This window comes from Pholis gunnellus (assembly GCF_910591455.1).
Source record: "Pholis gunnellus genome assembly, chromosome: 8".
Lineage (NCBI taxonomy): Eukaryota > Metazoa > Chordata > Actinopteri > Perciformes > Pholidae > Pholis > Pholis gunnellus.
The window spans coordinates 13,761,920-13,782,924 of record NC_136534.1 but is presented as its reverse complement, the minus strand read 5'-3'; the positions used below and the strand labels follow the sequence as shown (position 1 = coordinate 13,782,924).

The 21,005-nt window shown below is 44.4% G+C and overlaps 1 protein-coding gene across 1 annotated transcript in view; it reads left to right on the top strand.

Moving 5' to 3' along the window:
* Positions 1-15,148: 15,148 nt before the first annotated feature.
* kirrel3l (kirre like nephrin family adhesion molecule 3, like) overlaps positions 15,149-21,005 on the top strand; it is a gene marked incomplete at its 3' end in the record, with an annotated part of 30,377 nt that continues 24,520 nt past the window's right edge. Inside the window, exon 1 of the mRNA XM_079165291.1 lies at positions 15,149-15,270. Within this exon, the coding sequence (XP_079021417.1) occupies positions 15,231-15,270 (40 nt within the window). The 5' untranslated portion in view covers positions 15,149-15,230. The remainder of the gene's footprint in view (positions 15,271-21,005) is intronic.

The window sequence follows — 21,005 nt, the reverse complement described above, 5'->3', positions numbered from 1 at the left end:
GAACAATCACCAACACCAATTCTGCCTGGCAATTGTCATTTCTAATGGCCAAGGTGGGCCAGATGCTTACAGAACAGGCAGAGCAGTTGAACACAAGCAACCAGGGCTTTTTACCTGGGCCTAGCAGGGAAGCCACTGCTGTGATGTTGTGTCAATGTGGCTCTGTGTGTAGGCACTGGTGTGTACTTTAACCATAAGGGGGAACAACTGACTGTGTAAAGTATAAGTGGTGTTTCTTTGTGCAACTGTGTGTGTGCATGCATGAATGAATGTGTACATGCATGGTGTGTGTGTGTGTTTGTGTGTGACTTTGTGGGCCCAGTAAGTGTGTGTTTCTGTCAGGCGCCTCCGCGGCAACGGAGGGCTCACTGGGCTAGGCAGGACTACAGTCATTACATCCACGCTCTAGCACAAGCAGATGGCAAAACAGATGATCCTCGCTCATCTCACTCATGACCATCCATATTTATTTCATGGTTGCTGGCCCACAGACTCCCCATGCCAATCACTTCTCCATGAGTGCCTTGGCAGGGAGAAAGCTGCCGACACACACAAGTGTTTGGAAAACAAAATAGGCATGAAAAAGGAAGCAAGTGAGAAAGAAAACATGTGCGAGCGAAAAAGCTGTGAAAACCAAAAAGGAAAACAATGGTACTCGCCGATTGGTCGGCCATCAAAGCTGTTAAATAACTTCACATTTATCAAAGACAGCAGCAAATCCATGTGTTGTTGTGAGCTACTGTTCATGACTAAGGCTCTGGTCGATGCTGGTTGACGTGATTTATACGGCTTCTTGGTGTGCCAATAAATGAAAGGTCTGATTGGCCCAGTGTAGAACTGGACAGAATGGCTCTTCACTCACTGCCTTTGATCTCGTGCTACTTACTAAGGAAATGAGCAACCTAACCTAAGACAAACTCACAGAAAGCCCCATACCCCTGGAGCTTGGCCAGAGCTAAAAGCTCAAATTGGTCTGCACCAATGCTGTTTAATGGAACTAGGTATGACAAGAGGCCATTTTTTTAAATCTACTTGACCAGCTCAATGTAGGCTGTGCGACATCAATGCAGTATATCTTTTGCTGAGGCAGGAAAGTTGAACCTTTTACCTGGTCTCCTAATCATCTTCATCCTCACTTTTCTGTTTTATGAGATGTGTGCATTAATGGGTGAATTTATTCTGCCACCATCATCAAATCTTACCTTGGCCCTCTACTCACCCCTTTCCTTTTCCTCGCCTTGCTCTTTTATTGTGGATGTCTCAACACATACTTCTTGGCCTCACCAGATCTGGCAGCAGTCTTGGACGATGGATGAAATTTAGGTTAATCATAGGAAGTGACACAGAGGTGTCCCCCAGGGCCAGTGGCTGAGTGAGCAACTCAATTAAGAGCAAACTGCCTCAGACAGGGCCACCCATGCAGGCTGGATCTCTGTGAGCTTTAGGGGAAAGGGAGGGGAGATCTCAGCAGAGCCTCTCTTTACTCTCCCTGGGCAGGCGATGGATTCAGCACTGGCACTGGTAAGGCAGAGCCAGGAGGCAGAGTGACCATGTGCTCCAGTTACTCTGTCATAGATGATTCACCATAACTGAGGGCGTATTCAAGCAGGACATGTGACACACACACAGATGAGTGGACAGCAGCTTTGTTCCATTATCAGTCAGCCATGGGATTCAGGCAAAGGGAGGGTGGGGGAGCAGGAAGGGGCAGCAAGAGCGGGATTCATAAACATTATCCAAACCACCGTTTCTCTCACTCTCTTTCCCTTGAGTCAGACTCAGAGAGAGGGGGACGTGTTTGGGTTAGTGCTGAGGGCAGATTGTGGCCACAATGTAACCAGGGGTATATAAAGAAGCCAAGAGGCTCAGAATAGATAGTGAGCTCTATCAAGGTTAAGAAAGGGCCCTTGAGTCTAAGTGCCATCATTTCCAATAGCAACTACAGATTAAAACATCTGGTGCCCGTGGCAGAACTCTGCTACTGATTTGTTTAACCCAAGGACAGAAGACAGGTGAAATCCAAAAAGTAGTGTTGCCAGAGTAACAGTTAATATGGTGCTCTTTTTTCCATCATTGAAAATATTTTTTCCTCTGTCTTATTAAAGATTGGTAAGAGACATGGATGAGTAACTTGCAAATTAAGCTGCTCAATCCCAAAATGCGGCGTCAGTCTTAATTGTATGTTAAAAAACTAAGAGAATTTGCTGGTATTCAAAAGAGCCTTGCACTAGCATATCAGTGAATGTATGAGGGACAAAGAGCCATACAAGAGCCTTGTGCTCCATGGGCAGACGGAGCATGAGTAACAGGCAAAGTTGGCAACAGTCAGCTGTCCGTTTAGTGAGGAGATGGTGGACATGAGAGGAGCATGCAAGCTGGCTGCTTCCTCCTCAAATGCCATGACACATGGCATGCAGCATTTCCACCAGTGACTGAACTCTGACTGCATGGCGCAGGGCGGCACATGGACGCAGGAGAACGTAGCCACACTGTTCACCTGGAGTGGAGAAGCAGGACGATTCTGAGGGCTTGATTATCAAGACCTCGCAGCCTCCATTACATCCTTTCTCTTCATTGTTTGTATGGCTATAATATTAAGTTCTTCAGTGTGTGGGCGAGACTCTTGGGAGCATTATCAGGCCTCTCACACCCATTACAGTCATAAACATGCTTACAAAGTAGAGCTCCATAGAGGCAAGGACCCTGAAGTAGGCTGGAATCCAAGCCCTTTTATGTGCCTCTTGTAAGTTACTCTGCTTGGGCTCTTTGGTCTATACCCAGTGCATAGGCTATCTGACTAAAAGGATCATGCAAATAGGGAGAATTTCCAACAGCACTTCTAATGGTGTTTTAAGAAATATCTTCACTGGCATACCAGTTTAAGTATCGGGACACATTGATTTCACTTTTGTTTTGTTGTTGTTCCAGAGAATTTGAGGTAAATAACGCATGCAGGGTACAATCAGCAGGAAGAAATGTCTTCTGTCAACCAAACAAACAAATAATAGCAGGTTCTTCTGTTTGCGGCTAAAAATAAAATGACTAAATATGGCCTGAACCAGGCCTTGCTCAAGCGTGTGCCTGTGTTTGGTTGAGGCACACCTGCCACCACTATATTATGGTACATTGAATACATGGTAAAAGTAGAACATACTGGGATTTATCAGTGAATTAAGTTGCTTACCCTTGTACATGTAGCTGTGGGACACTGCACCAAGTTAGGACCTGCAAGGTGGAAACCTTAAAGAACAATAAGACCAGTGATGCTGATGTCCCTAAACAGACTGCATTACCACCATCAATCACCTAAGCTCATAGTGACTGGCAGCTGTCGCCTCTTCTCATCTCATCCTTCTCATCTCATCCTTCTCATCTCGTCCTGGCTCGTTGGCCGACTAGCAAATAAGATAACAGCAAAAGACCGTAATGTGCTGTCTAACGTCACCTCAGAGTTCTGCTGGTCTTGTTGCTGTGGCGATTGCAGAGGGCAGGTTGTGATGCCCTGACCTATACTCTCTCCAAAAGGATAATGAGCCTCATGGCTCCCCAAATGAATGGCACGGGTGGCCAAGGTTCAGTCTGTTTCCCCATAATGAGCTTCCTTCCTTTCAACAAAAAAGCCACAAGACTTTTTTAGCCATTTTGATTTCTTCCCCATCCTAACTAATTCTAGAAGAAAAAACTATGGACAGGAAGCTGAGTTCAAATATGCAAAGAGCCTTAAGCGTGATTATGCACACCAGTGCATGTAATAGTGAGAGTAAACAATAAGAAATGCAACACCAGCTGACATTTTGAGGTCAGCGTCATTCTGCTCTTCATCTCTGGCTCCTCAGCATTCCTGATTAGCTGTAGTGGCTTTGAGGGGGCACATTCTAACTGTTTGTTCATGTAGCTAATCAAGAGAGACATACAAAGCAACAAACAAAACAACATATCAGCTACATTAAATCTCTTCTGAAGGCGCTGAGCAGTACAAACATGCCACTCACTCAACATCCCTGCAACCCCCCCCCAACCTTAGGCCGTGGTGTGCTTGCTGCTGAGGAGACAGAGAAGGTAGACAGTGCAGTGATTTTGGCCATCAAACACATGTCATCTTCCCTGAGTGGGCAGGTAACAGAGGTGGCCGAGGGAGACAGTTGTTGCGGCGAACTATTGTGTGATGGGTGAATAAAAGTAGTGTGTGTGTTTGCATGTGGCAGGGGCTGAGGGGAGCAGATAAGGGGTAGACAGGAGAGAGAGGACAGTCGCTCTCAGCACAGGGACTTTTCAAGTGCGAGCCTGTCAAGCATGGACTCCTGTGACAGTCACACTCAACTCCTGGTGAGGTACTATTTCCCCTACCACGGTCAAGATTACAATGATTGTCCTCACTGCACAGGCCACCCATGAAGCCACAGACACAGATGTTTAGACAGACTGGCCACTATATTGCGGAGGAACTCTCTGAAATCAGCACAGTATATTTTACCTGTGTTTGGTGTGAGAAATAATTTTGGTTTCCTGCTGAGGAGAGGAAAATGTGCTAATGCCAGTTTCATTATCGAGATAAAGACACCTGTGGAGAAGTGATTTAAATAATCTCTTTGATACCATCATGAATTCAAAACGCCTCCCTTCCTCACCTTATTGTTTGCTAATTAGTGGGAGAAACCGGTGTGAACTTGGCCCAGTTGAATGAATACCAAGAGGTGAATGCTGCTGCAGAGGTACCGGTCCCCATAGAGCACTGTGGGATCGAGGGAGATCTGGAACCTGGCCCTACAGACTCTAAAACAGCCTTATAATGAAGGCTCTCAGCAAGACTCATTTCATTGAAGCTTTGATGTGACCGCTAATGGCTGCTGACTGATAGGCTCACACCCCACTCATCCCGCTGCTTCTTATTGTATTTCCCCAGCCTCGCTGGGACCACGCTCTGGCTTTACCAAGAATTGATTTAATCTGACCTTTGCGAGAGTTGTGTTAAATCCACATTAACCCGTCTACGATTAATGAGGAGCGTGGAAAAGAACCTATTTGTGATAGGGATCCAACAAAGATGACTCAAGCTGGTGACAACTCTGAATGTGATATCTCATGTACTATTACATCCCCCAGGTAAATCCACAGGATGTAGCTGTGTCTTTCTGTGGTCAGATTTGCACAATGCTATGTTTGTGTAAAACTTGCAAACAGATGTTAAGGAACACTCAGTTTCTGTCATGTTGTATTATGTTTCATGCCAACCAACGAACAATACAGCCCATCATTTCACGCATAGTATACAAATACAACACCCGGACAAGTAGGCCCTATGCATATTCTGCCAGACATGGACATGCAGTGTCACGCATTTAATCCCCTAATAGACTGTTTGCTTATATCTCTCTTACCCTACTTGAGCTGTGGCCTGGCCAGTCAACCATAGTATTTGCCATGCGCCAGTCAAAACAGGTTAGACTCCTCATTCGGCTCAGTCCGTGCACATTGAGTTAACAGGTTTCAGCTGCAGTGTGGGCATGCCGACCCAAGAATGCACTAATCAATCATATTTCACTTTGAGCACGCTCGGGCTAAACCACAACCTACTATCATCATCCCTTCTTCCTACAGTTCCCTCTTCCTTTGTATTCTCTGTGTCTCTTGAGCACATAGAGCGGGAAACACTTAATGAATCAGACAAGCTGTTCACATGGACAATAATGAGCAGGTTTTGGTTGAGGGGAACCACAATTTCTAGTTTCCACTAAGGTACTTGAGCTAGTGTTACAAGCGTAATGAATAGACCCATAGGGACCTCTGTTAAATATAGTCTTATTAAAAGGTCAGTACTGCACCAGTCTTACATAGGGAGAAGTGTTTGGCAAATACAACATTTTATGTTACTAACTTGACGTTAACGTCTTAAGAATGCAAAGCTTAAACTCTATTTAGGAATTCCTCCCAGGAAAGTAAATTAGGTTACGCAATGTAAACAATGAAAACGCACATCTGTAGCAATAAGCCACTTTAGAAGGCTTTGATGTATTCATGGGTAAATTGCCATATCCCCCACCCCTCTGCAGTGGCCCCCAGGACAACATCTCAACTGATATAAATCAGCTTCACTGCAACTGGTCAAAATTTACTTATTCACATCACAGAGCTTTCAAGCGATCATCTATCAGCAAAACTAATCTATTTTCCTCTCAAAAGGGGCCCTTTTTCATTTCAATTCATGGGTCTATTTAATTTGAGCACAACCTGTTTTAATACAACACGTATTATGTGGAACGGCTCTACCCTTGAGCAATGTACTTTACCTGCATTTCTTTGGTGCAAAGCTCAGTTTTGCAAATGGGTTCCAGAATTTGTGAGTCACTTGGGATGAAAGTCTGTGCCAAGCCATGAAATAACAACACTAATATTTACATAAGGTCTCAATTCCTCCGACCTCTTTCATTTTCTACCAGGTATATTGGGAACACTGATCAACGCATCATGTAATCCATGCATCGTTGGCTGTGCTTTTGACAGACAACAGGGTGAAACCTTGGCTTACAAACTCGTGTAAAATATGATTAAGTCAAGAGGTAATTGGGGCGTGTCTCTACGGAGGTTTGGGGCATGTTGTTCTGGTGTGGCAAGCTTCCTCTGAGATCCTATTTTCTAAAAACAGTTCTAATCATGGCCTTGTACAGGAACTGCCAGGGAAAGTACACAGCACACTAGAACTGGGGACGCAGTCGAGACAGGGATGAAAAATGCAATCAGGAAATACTGGAAGGAAGGCAACTGCAGAGAGCGAGTGGCCAGCTAATAATAGCTGATAAGAGAGCAGTGTAACCCAAACAATACGCAGACGAACAGCTTTCAATCTGGCCTCGTAGGGAAATATGCACAACTCAAGCAGTCCCCATGAGCTGGATGTGCAGATGCGGATAAAATATTACCAATACTATTACATGTAGTAGATTTCCCCCCCTACTTTAAATAGCCTACAACTATTCAGAAAAGCAATAATTAAGTGTCACATCGTAAAAATATCACAGACGCATTAAAGGCCAGTTGGGTGATTTCAAAACTGGAAAAAACATATTTCGAAGCAACAAAACAAATTGGTATTTTCCAGTTGTCCAGCTCTAAATACAATCCTCCAAAGCAATCTCCACTGAAAATCATAATTTGTTATCTCCTCGACTTGGCAAGGTCAGGCGACTAACAGGAAGCCTATGTGGTAAGTCACACCTCCTTTTTGAATCAAAACAACCTTTTCCTCATCCTCAAACACAATCTGTTAGGCTGCCCTATCTCCCAAGGTGTCTCCGGTAACAGATGTTTATCCCGAGCCTATTGAGAAGAGATGAGAGAGCGAGGCAAAAGGAACCGGTTCTCCAGATGAGCAAAAACAAAACAAGGGCCATGTTTTCAATAGCGGCGTACTGGTTGTCTCTCCACTCTGTCATCCTATCAAACAGGAAACAACAAAATCTGACGTGGTGTCTATAGTTGAATGGTTGAAGTTACGATTTCAAAGAGATGAAGGCGGTATCCTTCTTTTTTTTACTTAATGGTGTTGCTTTTCATAACATTGATTTACCAAAACTGACCTGTTTATGGCAGAACGGTTGGGGCTGTAGGCTCAATTAGTAGGATGGAAAGGATCTATTGACCCTATAAGGACAGCTGAGGTACACTAGTAGATCTTAGGCTCCCTTTCTGGGCCAGTCTTTAGCCCCGAACAGAAGGGACCTTTGTGTCTCTCTCTCCTTTGGCTGGCAGCTGTGGGCTAAGCACTCATCCACAGATCTACACATTTGCAAGAAGTAGGAGCAACACCAGTCTATCATTTTTTTCCTTCTACTTGTTTCTAATCTTAGAAATCTTGGAAATGAGGCACACTGAGCACCGCCAGGGGAGGTTGATTATTCTAGCTGTGTATTTGCATGTTTTTTTCCTCCAGACATGCAGCTTTTCCTTTCTTAAGAGCACCTAAATAACAAGAAGACCGAAAGTCGTGGAATGATGGACAGTAATAGTCGTTCAAATAATCTGCAGAAATCTAATGGATTCACTATACACTGTAGCATGTCTAAATATTCATGCATATGGAGAAGCATCATGAGATGATTCCTGCAAATGTGAGTGGTTATGATAATAACAGGAAAAGTACATATTTATGCTTACGCCGAAAGGAATGTGGTATTGATTTAGAGTATATGGGTATTAATTTACAGGCTTTTTAGGCTTAAGGGGATATAAGTATGCTGGGGTATATTTTGTTTATATCTTTGCTCTATTCATGTAGGACCATGAAGGCATATCCAATAAGTATGCCAAAGCCATTCCAGATGTTTCATTTTAAATCATGTCATCTCCACTTAGTGTAGTCCAAGAACTCCATTTGGAGTAAATGCCCCTTAAACAAGGTAGTTTTGCAGGGCATTTGGTGGAATCAGCAGTCTTTGATCCACTCTCCTCCTCCCTGCCGGTTGGCTCCCCTGACCTTTTGCAAACCCAATGTGACATCCACCTTTTGAGCTGAGACAATTTGACAAATAAATGATGACCGCTCACATTTTTAATTTAGGAGTATGATGAAAAATTAACCGTGGCCAACTCAGGGCCTTGATTTTTAAACAAGTCTCCGGCAGCCAGCCCATCTCTCCCACCCTCCTTTTTCTTTCTCTACCATCTATCCATCCATCTCGTTCGCTGGCTCGCTCTCAGTTCCTCCTCTGCACTCCACCTCTGCTGATCCTTTCCTGCATTCTCCCTCTGCTCCCTCTCCCCTTCCTGCCCCATAACTAATCCTTATTATGCCTCTCACATAAACTGTGGGTCTTGCACCAGGCTGCCCAGTGACACAGGCTATCAGCAGTAGGGTGAGAGAGGAGATTCGAGCAGGATTCTTAAATTGTAAGGGGCCAATTGGCACAAAAGATGCTCCACAGACCCTGTTTCCTTCCCTCATTTGGGACTTCTTCCATTATATTCCTCTTTCATCCGCTAGTCAGCATAATAACTCCTGAAAGGTAGATAACTATTAATAGAGTTCGCACAGCACTGCAGTCATATGGATTGCCCCGCAGTGCTGTGACTAAGTAGAACTGATGTCTCCTGTGACAAGCGCCCGTGTTGCTGTCATCCAGGACGTGCAGACACTCTGCATACATTACTGACTGGCTTCCCCCTCTCCGTCCCCCCTCTTTTGGATGGCACCACAGCTGTCCCAAAGTGAATCCCAAATGAGAGTATCTGTCAGGGTTTGTTTGCTGCAGGCCTTGATTTGATGCTATTACTCTGCACATGGAGAGACTGGCACAGTCTGCGGGAGCCGAGAGCTGCTGGTGGACAACACTTGCCTCGGGCCCGGCCTGGTGGCACCAAAACACATTTTGAACAAACAGAAAGCTGAAAACGCTTTTTATTTTCTTGGTGTCTACCTCTAAAACAACATCCTTCTCTGATTCCACAACACACCCTTGTATTTGTGTAACAGAGGCCAAATGAATACATCTCTCTCATATCTCTTCAGCCAGATGTTCTTCATTCCTTATACACAGCTGCATATATAAATAATCTATGATTTCTCTTGCTGGATGGGTGGACCTGGGTATATTTTGTCTCAGTTTAAGTAAGCAGTCTCCTCTTTTGCGCCAGGGGTGTAGACCTGTTTTGGACTTTAGCAATGCTCTTAGTTTTTTTATTGGGTGGGAGGGCAACAGCAAGTCTGTCTCAAGATGACGAGGTCAATCTTTACTCACAGCCCTGGCAGCACCTGAGTACAGGCTATCTAACGCAAGCAGGCGGGTGACATCTTAGCTGAAACTGCTAAGCTACCTGTTCCAGGTCAAAGCAGATTTCGTGCTGTTGCTTGCTGTATCACCCATCTTGTTTCAGGCCCCCAAAGCATCTCTTTCTTCTCCGTGGCAACCATCAACTGCACTAACCCAGAGAAAGACTGACAGCCGACCCACTGAGGAGGTGTGCAGGCAAGTCGACCAGAACAATAACAAAACTGGAGTCAGAGGCAGAAAGGGGAAGAGGACAGACCCTAATAATGGCCGGGCCGTGGCTTGACATGCTATGAAAAGTGACAGTGGACGAGTCATCCATTATTTATAGCAGCGCAGCGCTGGGTTATTTATTTTTTCAACAGCATGAGCAGCAAGGGATCATGGCACAAAGCAAGCAGCCAGTCGTGGCCTATTCATGTGATTGTCAGCAGACGGCGAGGCAAGCCCAGTGGTGGAGGAAGCTGTGACTGTAGTTGAGACCTCGTGTGGGCACTACCCAGGACAGGATTCACCTAGACTATTGAAGAGAGACAATAGTAGGGACAGAGACAGCTCTGTCCCTCCTATTGTCTCTCTTTCATGTCATAGACATGAGAGGTCAGTGTCAAACTGTGGATTGGGGAAAACAATGTGGCTGCTTACCTTAATTAAACTTGCCTTTTTAATTGTGTGATGAGGCTGTGACTGCTGTGCACTGACAAAAGCACAACGTTGGAATATAATTGTATTCATCACATTGTTATTGAGCTCCGATTAAAAATGCGTTGGTGGTTTAATGTGTTGGCAGTTTAGTATTTTGTATCATAACAAATAAGAGTGTGCTACATGGTAAAAGGAGTCATAGTGGAACATTCACAAAATAATCATGAAGTGTTGATAGAGCAACAATCAACTGACATAGCCATCAGTGAGAGGCAGAATTGCTGATGTCAGTGCGAGACTGCAGTGGCTAATCTATTTGTATGGATTAGCAAAAGTGTTCAATAGTTCTGTCCAGGCGACTGGATCACTATCGTCTCAGATATTTATCGCAGCTGAGTGGAGCGCCGTGTGTCTGGACATGACTTAGTACAGCAGAGATGCCACGGACGCCATCGGGGCATTTCTGGCACACAGAAGCGTGCATGACATCAGGAACAGATGTTGCACATGGTGAGGCCCATCAAGGGACAACAACTCTGCATCAGTGCATGAATATTTTAGACAGCTTACTGCTGTACTTATCAGCGAAGACATGTCGAGGCTGGCCAAGGACCCAATCAATCTGATCTTAAATTTTGGGGGATGTTGTAATTACATTATTGAAGAAGTGGGTGAAAACGCAGACCAGGTTGATGAAGTGCTGGCTTGCAAAAAGAAGGAGGGGGGAGGGGAGTGACTTTTTAAGATGCCTTTTTTATTAGATGGTGACAAAATCTTAATCTGAGCTAAAAACCCTGACGATGTTATCAAAACATTGGTCTTTGTCCTGATAAATATGCATCAATATAAATATGCAAACTGTGTATTTCAGACTGCAGATCTTTTCTATATATCTGTGGAAATAGAGTTCAACAGCCACATTCCTGTAACCCACACCCTTTCCTAAGCGCAGCTTGAACCAGAAGCCTCAACCTCTCCTTGACCCCCGAGGAAAAGAATCGCTCAACCAGATCCCCAGAGAGACTTTCATTACAGACAAAAACAAAATCCATGGGTGGCCAGAGTCATATTCTGATATTAGGGCAGAGGACATGGATTTGATATGAGGCTGGAAATAGTCCTATAGACTGCAGAGTGAGCCCCGGGTCCATGTTCAGCTTTAATGGCCCTCCTCCTGCTCGTCAATCACACATAAAGAAAATGCCTAATTGCAAATTTCAGACCAGTGCAGTGGACTGACGTCATATTATTGGAATGGGAGAGAGAAGACAGGTTTTGAATTGCTCACTAGCCGGGCAGATGGATACCACTTGCTAGCAAAGGTATATGTCGCTATGAGTTATGAGCTCGTAGTGGCATTTAGAGTTATGGTTGACACAGATCAGCTCAACATTCAATATCACAATTACAGTAAAAGCTGGTGTAATGTTTCTCCTATGGATAGCAGCATAAACCCTAGGGCCCTAGAGGAACCAAAACAATGCAACATAGACATACATTACAGTCTATAAAGCAGGAAGTTAATATTCATCAATCTAGCAGACCATATTTCAAATCCAAAGACAAAGCGTATTAATTATGATACAGATTCAATTAGGGGAAATGATTAGTGTGTGTTTTAGCAATACATGATGATGATATATATGATTATTTCATTTGCTCATACAACATGTTTTATAACGAATGTTACAATGTGTATTTTCATTGAAAACTATGTGGAGTTTTCCTCTCGCAGCAGAAGGTTTTGAAACAAAACCTAACATTCCTCAACTTCTAGCCCATGCTATACCGAGTTTTCTTTGGAGAGAGAAATGTCTTCTTTTCCTGTGGTAGATAATGAAGTTGATTTTATTCAGCTTAATATTCATTTAAACTAAACACATGGTTTGTGTCAGTATGAATACATTTTCATCCCCTTGAACGTTAGATCCGCTTTCCAGCAAGACAAAAGAGAAAGCAAGCGATTGTAATTTAAGGCCTAGCATGCCGTTCACCACGACTGACATTTCTTTTTTAATTGACCTCGGGTCAAATAGGGACTGGGATAATATTTTGTTAAATTATTCTCATTTCCCTATGAATCGCATTTCCATATATCTCCACTTCATGCCTTATTTATTATCTCCTTATAATTACCATGCAAACGATGTCTTAACTGTCACCCCTTTCTCCCTCTGAACAGTTTAGTAAATATCAAACCATATTTATTATTAATAAACCCACAGCTGAAAACCCCCTTTTTATTTATAAATTATTCACACACTCAAAAGCTCGGGGAGTATGGACGCCCTCCATTTGATGCCACGGAGGCCAGCATAATTAGGACTATTGGCCCAAACTGATGCTTGTGCATGTATCATCTGCTTTGGCCTCATCTATCTGTCCATCTGTGTGAGCCATGGGAGATCATACATTTCAATCGCAGCATCATGCCCGGTGACAGACTTTGCACAATGGATGTTGATTTTATTATCACAGCACAACTGGTGGAGGCACCCTGCTGCTTTACTGCTCACCCAAGCCCCCGTCGTCAGTCACTCATTGATGGTTTTACACGTGCACACTGTGGCCTACACACACACATACACACACACACACACACACACACACACACACACAAGCACGACTTCTTTTTATCACTCTCTATCTCTTACATTCAAGTGCCAACTCACAACCTAAATTGCACTCTGGCATATGTTAAAAAACAACAAACAAGAATCTATTCCTACACACACACACACACACACACACACACACACACACACACACACACGTTCATTTACCCATGTGCTCACTCACACTAACCTGGGTTGGCTTCCCAGCTGTGCAAGCTGTTTCTTCCATCAACATGTGTTTACTGGCAGGGGACCCTTATGTTTGCATTACAGGGAGGCAATAAACAGGAAGGCCAGCCCCAGGGTTTAAAAACTACTGTTGGGGGGGGGGGGGGGGGGACCCTCATGAGGAGTGAGCCCTCATCATCAGCCTTTAATTAAATGCAGCGCGAAATGTCAAAAAGAAAGACTCTTATTTTTGTTGATGTTTTCTGCAAACCACACATGGTGAAGTCCTCAGTGTCCAAATCGACACTCTTTGATGAATTTTCTTATGAAGCACTAACCACCTGGCTGGGCTAACAGGGCGCATGTGTGCGTGTGTGTGTGTGCGCGCGTGTGTGTGTGTGTGTAGGTGTGTGTGTGTGTGTGTGTGTGTGTGTGTGTGTGTGTGTGTGTGTGTGTGTGTGAGTGTGTGTCTGTGAGAAGGGGGTGGGGGGTGTTGAAATTAAATTAAGTCGTTGCTTGGTGCAATACACACACAAGTGAAAGACTGATTAACCAGATGACTGCGAGGCCTATTATTTTGGTTAATCAATAGAACCTTGAATAACAAATGAACAACATCAAAGAACAAGCCTATAAACAGCCACGGGCAAGTGATAGACTGCACTGGTTTCATCTCTTTGTAAAAGCCTTAGCTCTTGTTGAAATATGATAATGATTCTGTTCTCTGCTCATTTTAGCGCCCACTGTATGACAATCAACATAGGCTCATTTTAGATCAAACTGCACCTGGAACAAGTATGTTTTGACTCAACTTCAAAGATGATATTTAGCAGAAAATACTCAATACGCTTCTGGATTTACATGGCATAACATCTTATGGTACTTCAATTTACAAAAAAAAATGTTGTTTGTGAGTTAACTAAAGGTGCAATACATAGTTAAATAGCATTAGGTGTTCTGGGGGAAGCTGAGTAATTAAAAGACATCAGCAAATGTAGTTAACGTTGACAGTTTCACTCCAGTAATTGATGATTCATTCACTCATATTGTTAAGACTCAACATGATTACATCACAAAGCTGCAATTATGAAGTGAAATTAGGTTGTTGGATTTGAAACGATGAAACGTTGGGGAATTGAAGGTTTATATTGATAGTATGACAATGCTGTAATATTCCTGTTGGTGATTTGGAGTAACATTTGTAAAATGTATCAGAGAGACAGTTCAAGCAGTTTTCTTGCAAAACATGTACCACGTTGCCTGTCCATCTGTAATATGATTGAGGTCCCCATGAGAGCTACTCCACCCATAAAATGTTAGGGTAGTCTTTTAAACTCAGAATAAGTGTTTTAAATACCCTCCCCGTGACGCCCGCTCAGCCAATAACGGGGCCCTGGAGAAGGGGGCCGCTGGACCCCCCTGGCAAGCATCTGAGGCAGAGGGGCTCCTCCGCCAGATTTAGTATAGCCTTACCCCCCCTACCAGATGACTGTCAGTGCGCATTTCCTATTGGCAAGAGGGAGTGAGCAGTAAACAGGGGAGACCGTGTGTAAGAGAGAGGCACAGAGAGTGCGTTACAGTGGGAACAGAGTGAGAGACTTCAGCGGAGGAGGCGAGAGGCAACTTCACCGGGGTTCATCACTGCGCACCGTCGAGGAGGAGAGATCGCTTCCGAGTGCAGCATGCTTGCGCAGGTTACAAAGTGGACAGCGGACGAAGCCTGATACCCCGCAATTCACCAATGGACTGATAGAGAGCGCAGTGATCGGAAACAGCTGTGACAGGGAACGACACTGGAAAAGAAGCTTACGCGGTGGGGAAAGTTACCAACTGCGGGGATGCTTTGTTAACTGAGAGTTTACAAACTGTTCGGAGCATTCGAAATCATTTCTTCAAACTGGATGCTATTATAGACGATTCCCAGTGCACGTGTCCGTCCGGTTATATCCCGGTGCCGCGGAGTGGACCGTAACCAGCTCAGTCGCCACGGAGCGAGATAATCCTTCCACGCAAACACAATCAGCGGCCAGAGCAACTAAAAATGACGGCGTTATACCTTATTTTTTCCTTCATGGTCACAGGTAAGACATGCTTTTTGTTTGTTGTCATTTAGCATGCGGGTCTGTACTAATGGAGAGGATAGACCGTGCTCCACACTGGCGCGCTGCGTCAAGCCATCCAGTGCGCCGTTACAGAGGGGCTACTGATATACTGCAGTACTACAATTCACTGCTGTTAATTGCCGGTACATGTTTAATTAGTCTTGACAGAGTGGTTATAACAGTCGGTTTCACTGTCTGCAAGCAGACCTGGAGCACCGGTGAATAGTGGCACTGCGTAATTCGGGGTAGCTGGGATTGTTTCTGCTCTGGTTCAGATTTCGGATGTGAGAGGGAGACTTTCTGTGTTGGACAGGCATGTGGTTGCGGATGCAGGGCGCACGAACGGAAAGTTGAACTTAAAAAAATAATGTTCACCGTGGGGATTCCTTGCTCCTGACTGCAGCGTGGTTGCACGCGTGTGATCATATGCCTCCGTGTGTGCATTCACACATACTGTACATTATCTCGTGTTTTAAAATAAGGATGAAATGCTGGGGTATGTAAGCGGGTGAGGATGATGATGACTGAAGCGCTGCGGGATGAGACAGCGCCGTGCTCCGCATCCCCTTTTACTCAGAAATAAAAAAGTCAGTGTTCCCCAGATTGATTTACATGAAATAAAAAAAGGAAAAGGTTTAGCCCGATGAAACTATGTGGAAATGACTGGGCTCGTCGTGGCTGGGTCTGAAGTTGTTTTTTCTCCCTGAGTTGTAGCCTAATCCATCGCAATCGTAGTCACCATGAACGGTGCGTAAACAGATAAAAGGGTGCATGGTCTATCGTGTGGGGAGCGCAGTCTCGCGGGTATATGCGTTTGCGATGGAGCAAGGCAGATAGAGAGAGTAAGAAAGGGATAGAGAGAGTGAGTGTGAGAAAGACACGGAGAGGGGGAGCATTTGTTTTTCGAGAGGCAGGCAGAGACATAACGCACCTGTCTGCCCCCCCAACACCACCACCCCCTGCTGCTTTTTGTTTGCTGAATCCAGTAGCCTACAGTACGGATTCAGTTTGTTTATGAATCCTTATAACAATAAAATCATATACTCAAACTACCCAGCGTCACTTGTAAATCAGACTATGAGTGTTTTAATTTTAATTCGTGTTTAATTTGATGTATGTCTTGCTTAAAATGGTAGTTTTTCAAACTTATTAAAGTGATACTATAATAGAGTTAACATGAGACAGAGAACAGAACGTGTATGCTTTTCCAGTATAATCATTATGAACAAGCAGGCTCTCCAAGCAGCTGGTAAAATGTATTAATTTAGTGCTGTAAATGTCCCAATGCAATTAACACTGAGAAACTGTTGACTTATCAGCATTTTTTTTTAGAGCTGTTGATAAACTAGTTCATGTATAAACACATTGAGAGAAAAAAAAATTAGATTTAAATGTGAAGAAATACACAGATCTTCTGTGGGAGGGACAAAGGATGGAATAATGAAATCTATTTAGTTTTTGTTTTTTATGTCTCTGCCTCAGCCAGAGGCGGCATTTGTAGCTTCCAGACTGAGTCACATGCAATTTTTCACCAGCTTTCAAGATCACAAATGGCAAAGCGTGCTTAAGAGCCATTTGCTGTGAGTATATCTTTACTTTCAGCCCCGGTTCCGCATGGTTTTGTCATTATTCAATGCTCGGGGGAGGGACATGACACCAGTAGACCTCTACTCCCTGACAGACTAGCAACAGCTGGATGAGAAGGGGCGGAAGCCAGACAGTGGCATATTTCCCCCAAACCCCAACACACACACACACACAAATAATGAAAATGGTAACAGCTGCCCTAATTAGAACCTAAGAGACCTTAGAACTCATTTATTGAGCCACTCTTACACAGTCAAAATGTGGCCACAGCACAGAACTTCACTTTGAAATGTGTGTATGGCATATAGCATACATTTGTATATATGTAGCCTTGTACAACACAGATAATTTACTTCCTCAGAAAGTCCCCTGGGTTCTCAGAGGAATTGGCTTCCACACTGCATCAGTATTCTGAGTAATCTTCAGTGAGCTCTCCTTTGGAACCTTTTGCTTTGGGTCGCCTGCGTCTCATTGGGCCAAGTTCAAAGGCTGTGAGCCGAGATTACAAGTTTCTTTCCCTTCCTCTTAAGTCGTGTCGCCACTCATGTCTCACTATAGTGTAACGCCGTGGAAATTTTCCACCTTGCTTCTTCTCACAACTCTTTTGCCTGGCTGGAGAATGTGTGACTGTGGGACAGGAGGACATGAGAGCGTATCTGGTTTAATGGGCTGCAGGCGGCTGGCAGACTTTCACCGATGGTTGAAAGCCTGTTCACACACATATTTAATGCAAGCACAGACTGACACAAACAGAGAACTGATATCTCGCCAGTAAGCCCTGACCAAGCCCTCTCCTCCTCCCCCCATCATCCCGCCCTTTCCTTTTACCAAAGATTCGTCTTGTCCTCACACTGTGCCACTTGATGCAGAGGCAGGATGGCCCAAGGGGTTGATTTTAGGGAAATGTGCATATTCTATGAACTGACGCTCTTTGAATTATTGTGGAGGGAGTCAGGATCGGACAGAGTTTGAGATCAGGAGGGGGAAGGGAGAGGAGTCTTGATGCAGGGATAAGACTTGTATGTGTCACCAGTGTTGCGATGATAAAGCCGACAAGCAGCAGGGAAACACTGAGGAAGACTGCTGTGCATCGTTAACCTCTTCTCCATCTTGTTACTCTTCTCTCTCTCTCTCTCTCTCTCCGTGTCACACAAACACACACACACAAACATACTCCTGCCCTCGAATCTTTCCTTTTAGTTTTCCATTTCTCTCCCTCTATCAATTTCAGTCCTCTGTGATACAAAGAGATTGAGGATAGGCGTAGAAAGTTTGACGGCGAGAGCCCCAGCCAGCCGATGAGGAGTGTTAGATACGAGGTGCACAATAGTGCAGACGCAGCAGAATCCGAACACAGCTGAGTGTTGAACAGAAGTGTCTTGCATTATTTAGGAGACATAGTCATGGCAAAGATATGGATGAATTTTGAACTACTTTGATTTCCTGTGAGCTCTGTGTAATGGTTTTGCTGCGGCGTTGTATTGAACATTAATTGTATCTGAATTTTCTAGATTCACTTGTGGCCACAAATCAAATATAAAGATCTGTATACATTCGGTGAAGCTGTATCTTAATCTATAGCCAAGATATATTTGTTCACCAGAGCATGTTAACCAAACTAAAAACGGTTTAAATGTTTCTTGTAGAAAGCCTCTTGATTCTCATAGACACACACAGAGGCACGCACAAACAGACAGACCGTAATGAATGATCAAGATCTTAAACAATGGCCTGCTGTTTCTTCTCATCCTGGAGACGTGTCTTGCACACAAGCCATTGTCTTTCTGCCCTTCTTCATAAAGTGATAGATATCCTCCCATTCCCTCTTCCTGCACACGCACTTGCTACGTGTACGGAAGGAGAAAGGAAACAACGGGGGCTTCATAATGTTGCCTGTCTCTAATCAGCTTTGCCATGCGGGTAAACACAGATAAAGAACTTGGCAGTGTTTCCCGAGGCTTTGTTATCAGCTGTTAGCAACTTAACGGGATGTGTATGCTGGTATGGCTCAACACAGGAAGCCAAAGAACCCAGGTAGCAAACTGTGGATGGCACTTGGCCTCTTGCAGTATTATTTTTACCTCTACCCACCCATCCTCTTTTTGTCCCTTGCTTTCTCCTCGTGTCTGTGTCTGCACATCCTCACCTTGTCTTCCTCTGGGGCAGTCGGAGGATCCGGTAGGAAATGACAGGGAATGGGACAATGAAGGGGCCGTGTCAGCTTCCTGCTGTTGCCTGGAGTCTTCTTCCCTCTACAGCACTCCAGGCTGTATCACCAGCATACAGACTGGTGGGGACAGCACAAACTTGTTTATTTTTCTGTACAAACACGGTAATGGAAAGAATAGAGGGAGAGGGAGAAACAGGGATTATGTGCATGCCATTAAAACAGCCCCCCAAGAGAAACAGTCACGTTTATACAGTAACAGCTATTTTAGGAAAAACTTGGATTGCATTTATCTCCCCCTAAAATGCAAGTGTCACTTCCTTCTAGAGAGATGTATCACCATTTCAAGAGACCCTAAGCCCAGAAACCAACATACAACAGAAACATTGCAGACATACTAGACCACACATTCATTCTTATTTTCCAATCAATTCCTGCCCTGCAAGACAAGAATTTCATATCTCCTGCTGAGACACAGAAACCAACAGCAAATTGAAATGTATCTTCTGCGTAGCAGCAATATCTGTTCCTGTGTTATCTTCACCAGCCGTGTTCCTTAACCTTGTATTATAGATAGCTCTGTTGGAGAAGGGGCTCAGGAAAAAAGACTAGTTTAGTTAGGAATACCATCAGACAACATTCACTTAACACTGCATTGTGATTTATTTAACTCCTCTTTTTATTCTCCTTATATGAAATTTGACTGTCAGTGGCACTTGCTAAATAGGAGATCTGAGATATTTAGCTGGGTGTAGCAGGGCTTGTGGCATGTGCACATCACCCAGAAATGACTCACGACGAAGAACTCACGGAAGCAACATCCTTAACACACATACACACACACACACACACACACACACAGAGGTCAAGGGCACACTCTGGGGCAGGGGATGATAAGCTGAGATGAGTGTTTGGCATCTTCAGGGCTGTGTGCCCTTTCTGGAGCGATTAGTCAAAGTCCAACTGTCTAATTAATGATGCTCCAGCAATCAGGACATGTCATCTCCTTAACCAACTAGGGGTAAAAACACATTCAAGGAAACAAGAGCTTGCCCGCCTGCTGCTCACTTTATTAGTGATGGAAGCAATGCGTATACTTGTGGGACTAAGTGCTGCAACTACTCGTTACTTAAAGTCTACCCCCCCCCCCTTTATTCTTCTTTTCATCTCTCCTTCCTGACAGTTCAACCCAGGGCTAATATTGTGTTAGTGACTCAACCATTAACCAAAATAGTGGGTTTTCTGTGGCTCTTCTTCCTCTGCACAATGAAATACTCAAGTGCTGTTGTAGGAGGCTGGGTGAAGGGTTGGAGAACCGCCTTTCATTACCATTTTTCCATTTTGGACGATACTGAGAAACCCGCCCTGGGAGGTATGTTAGAGAAGGCAGCCAATTTGCTATCAACTGAGGGGTGTCAGTCAAAGCTTATCGATCGAGCTTTTAACTGTGGCTCCCTCAATGGCAAAACATGTTAATGTTATTGAGCTGTGTGGAGACGTGAGGAACAGTGAGGTGCGTGGGTGGTTGAGGTGGGTGGCGGTTGGGAGGAGAGTAAGGTGTGACTCTCTCCTTTCCGTCTGTTTGGCCAAAGAAAGGCGATGCAGAGATGGCAATGGGCTCAGCGTGAGAATAGGGGGAGGGAAAGAGAAAGAAAGAAAACGAAGGCAGAGGGGTCAAAGGGATTTACTGCCAGGAGGCTAACATTTCAGGTAATGGATATGCTTGTATCGGTGTAAACCATACCTGCTGTTTTTCTTCCAGCGTGGCGGAGGTGAAGAAAACAAAACAAAGGTGTTCCTGACTGCAAGTCTGAGGGGGATTAATAGAAAGTTGATATTTCAGTACCTCGGGCTAAACATTAGATCTCCGTTGTACACTTGGACATGTAGAAAGTGGTAGTGTGCGTGCATGTGTCATTGTGTGAGTGTAGAGTTGTGCATAGGGGGGGGGGGTGTATGA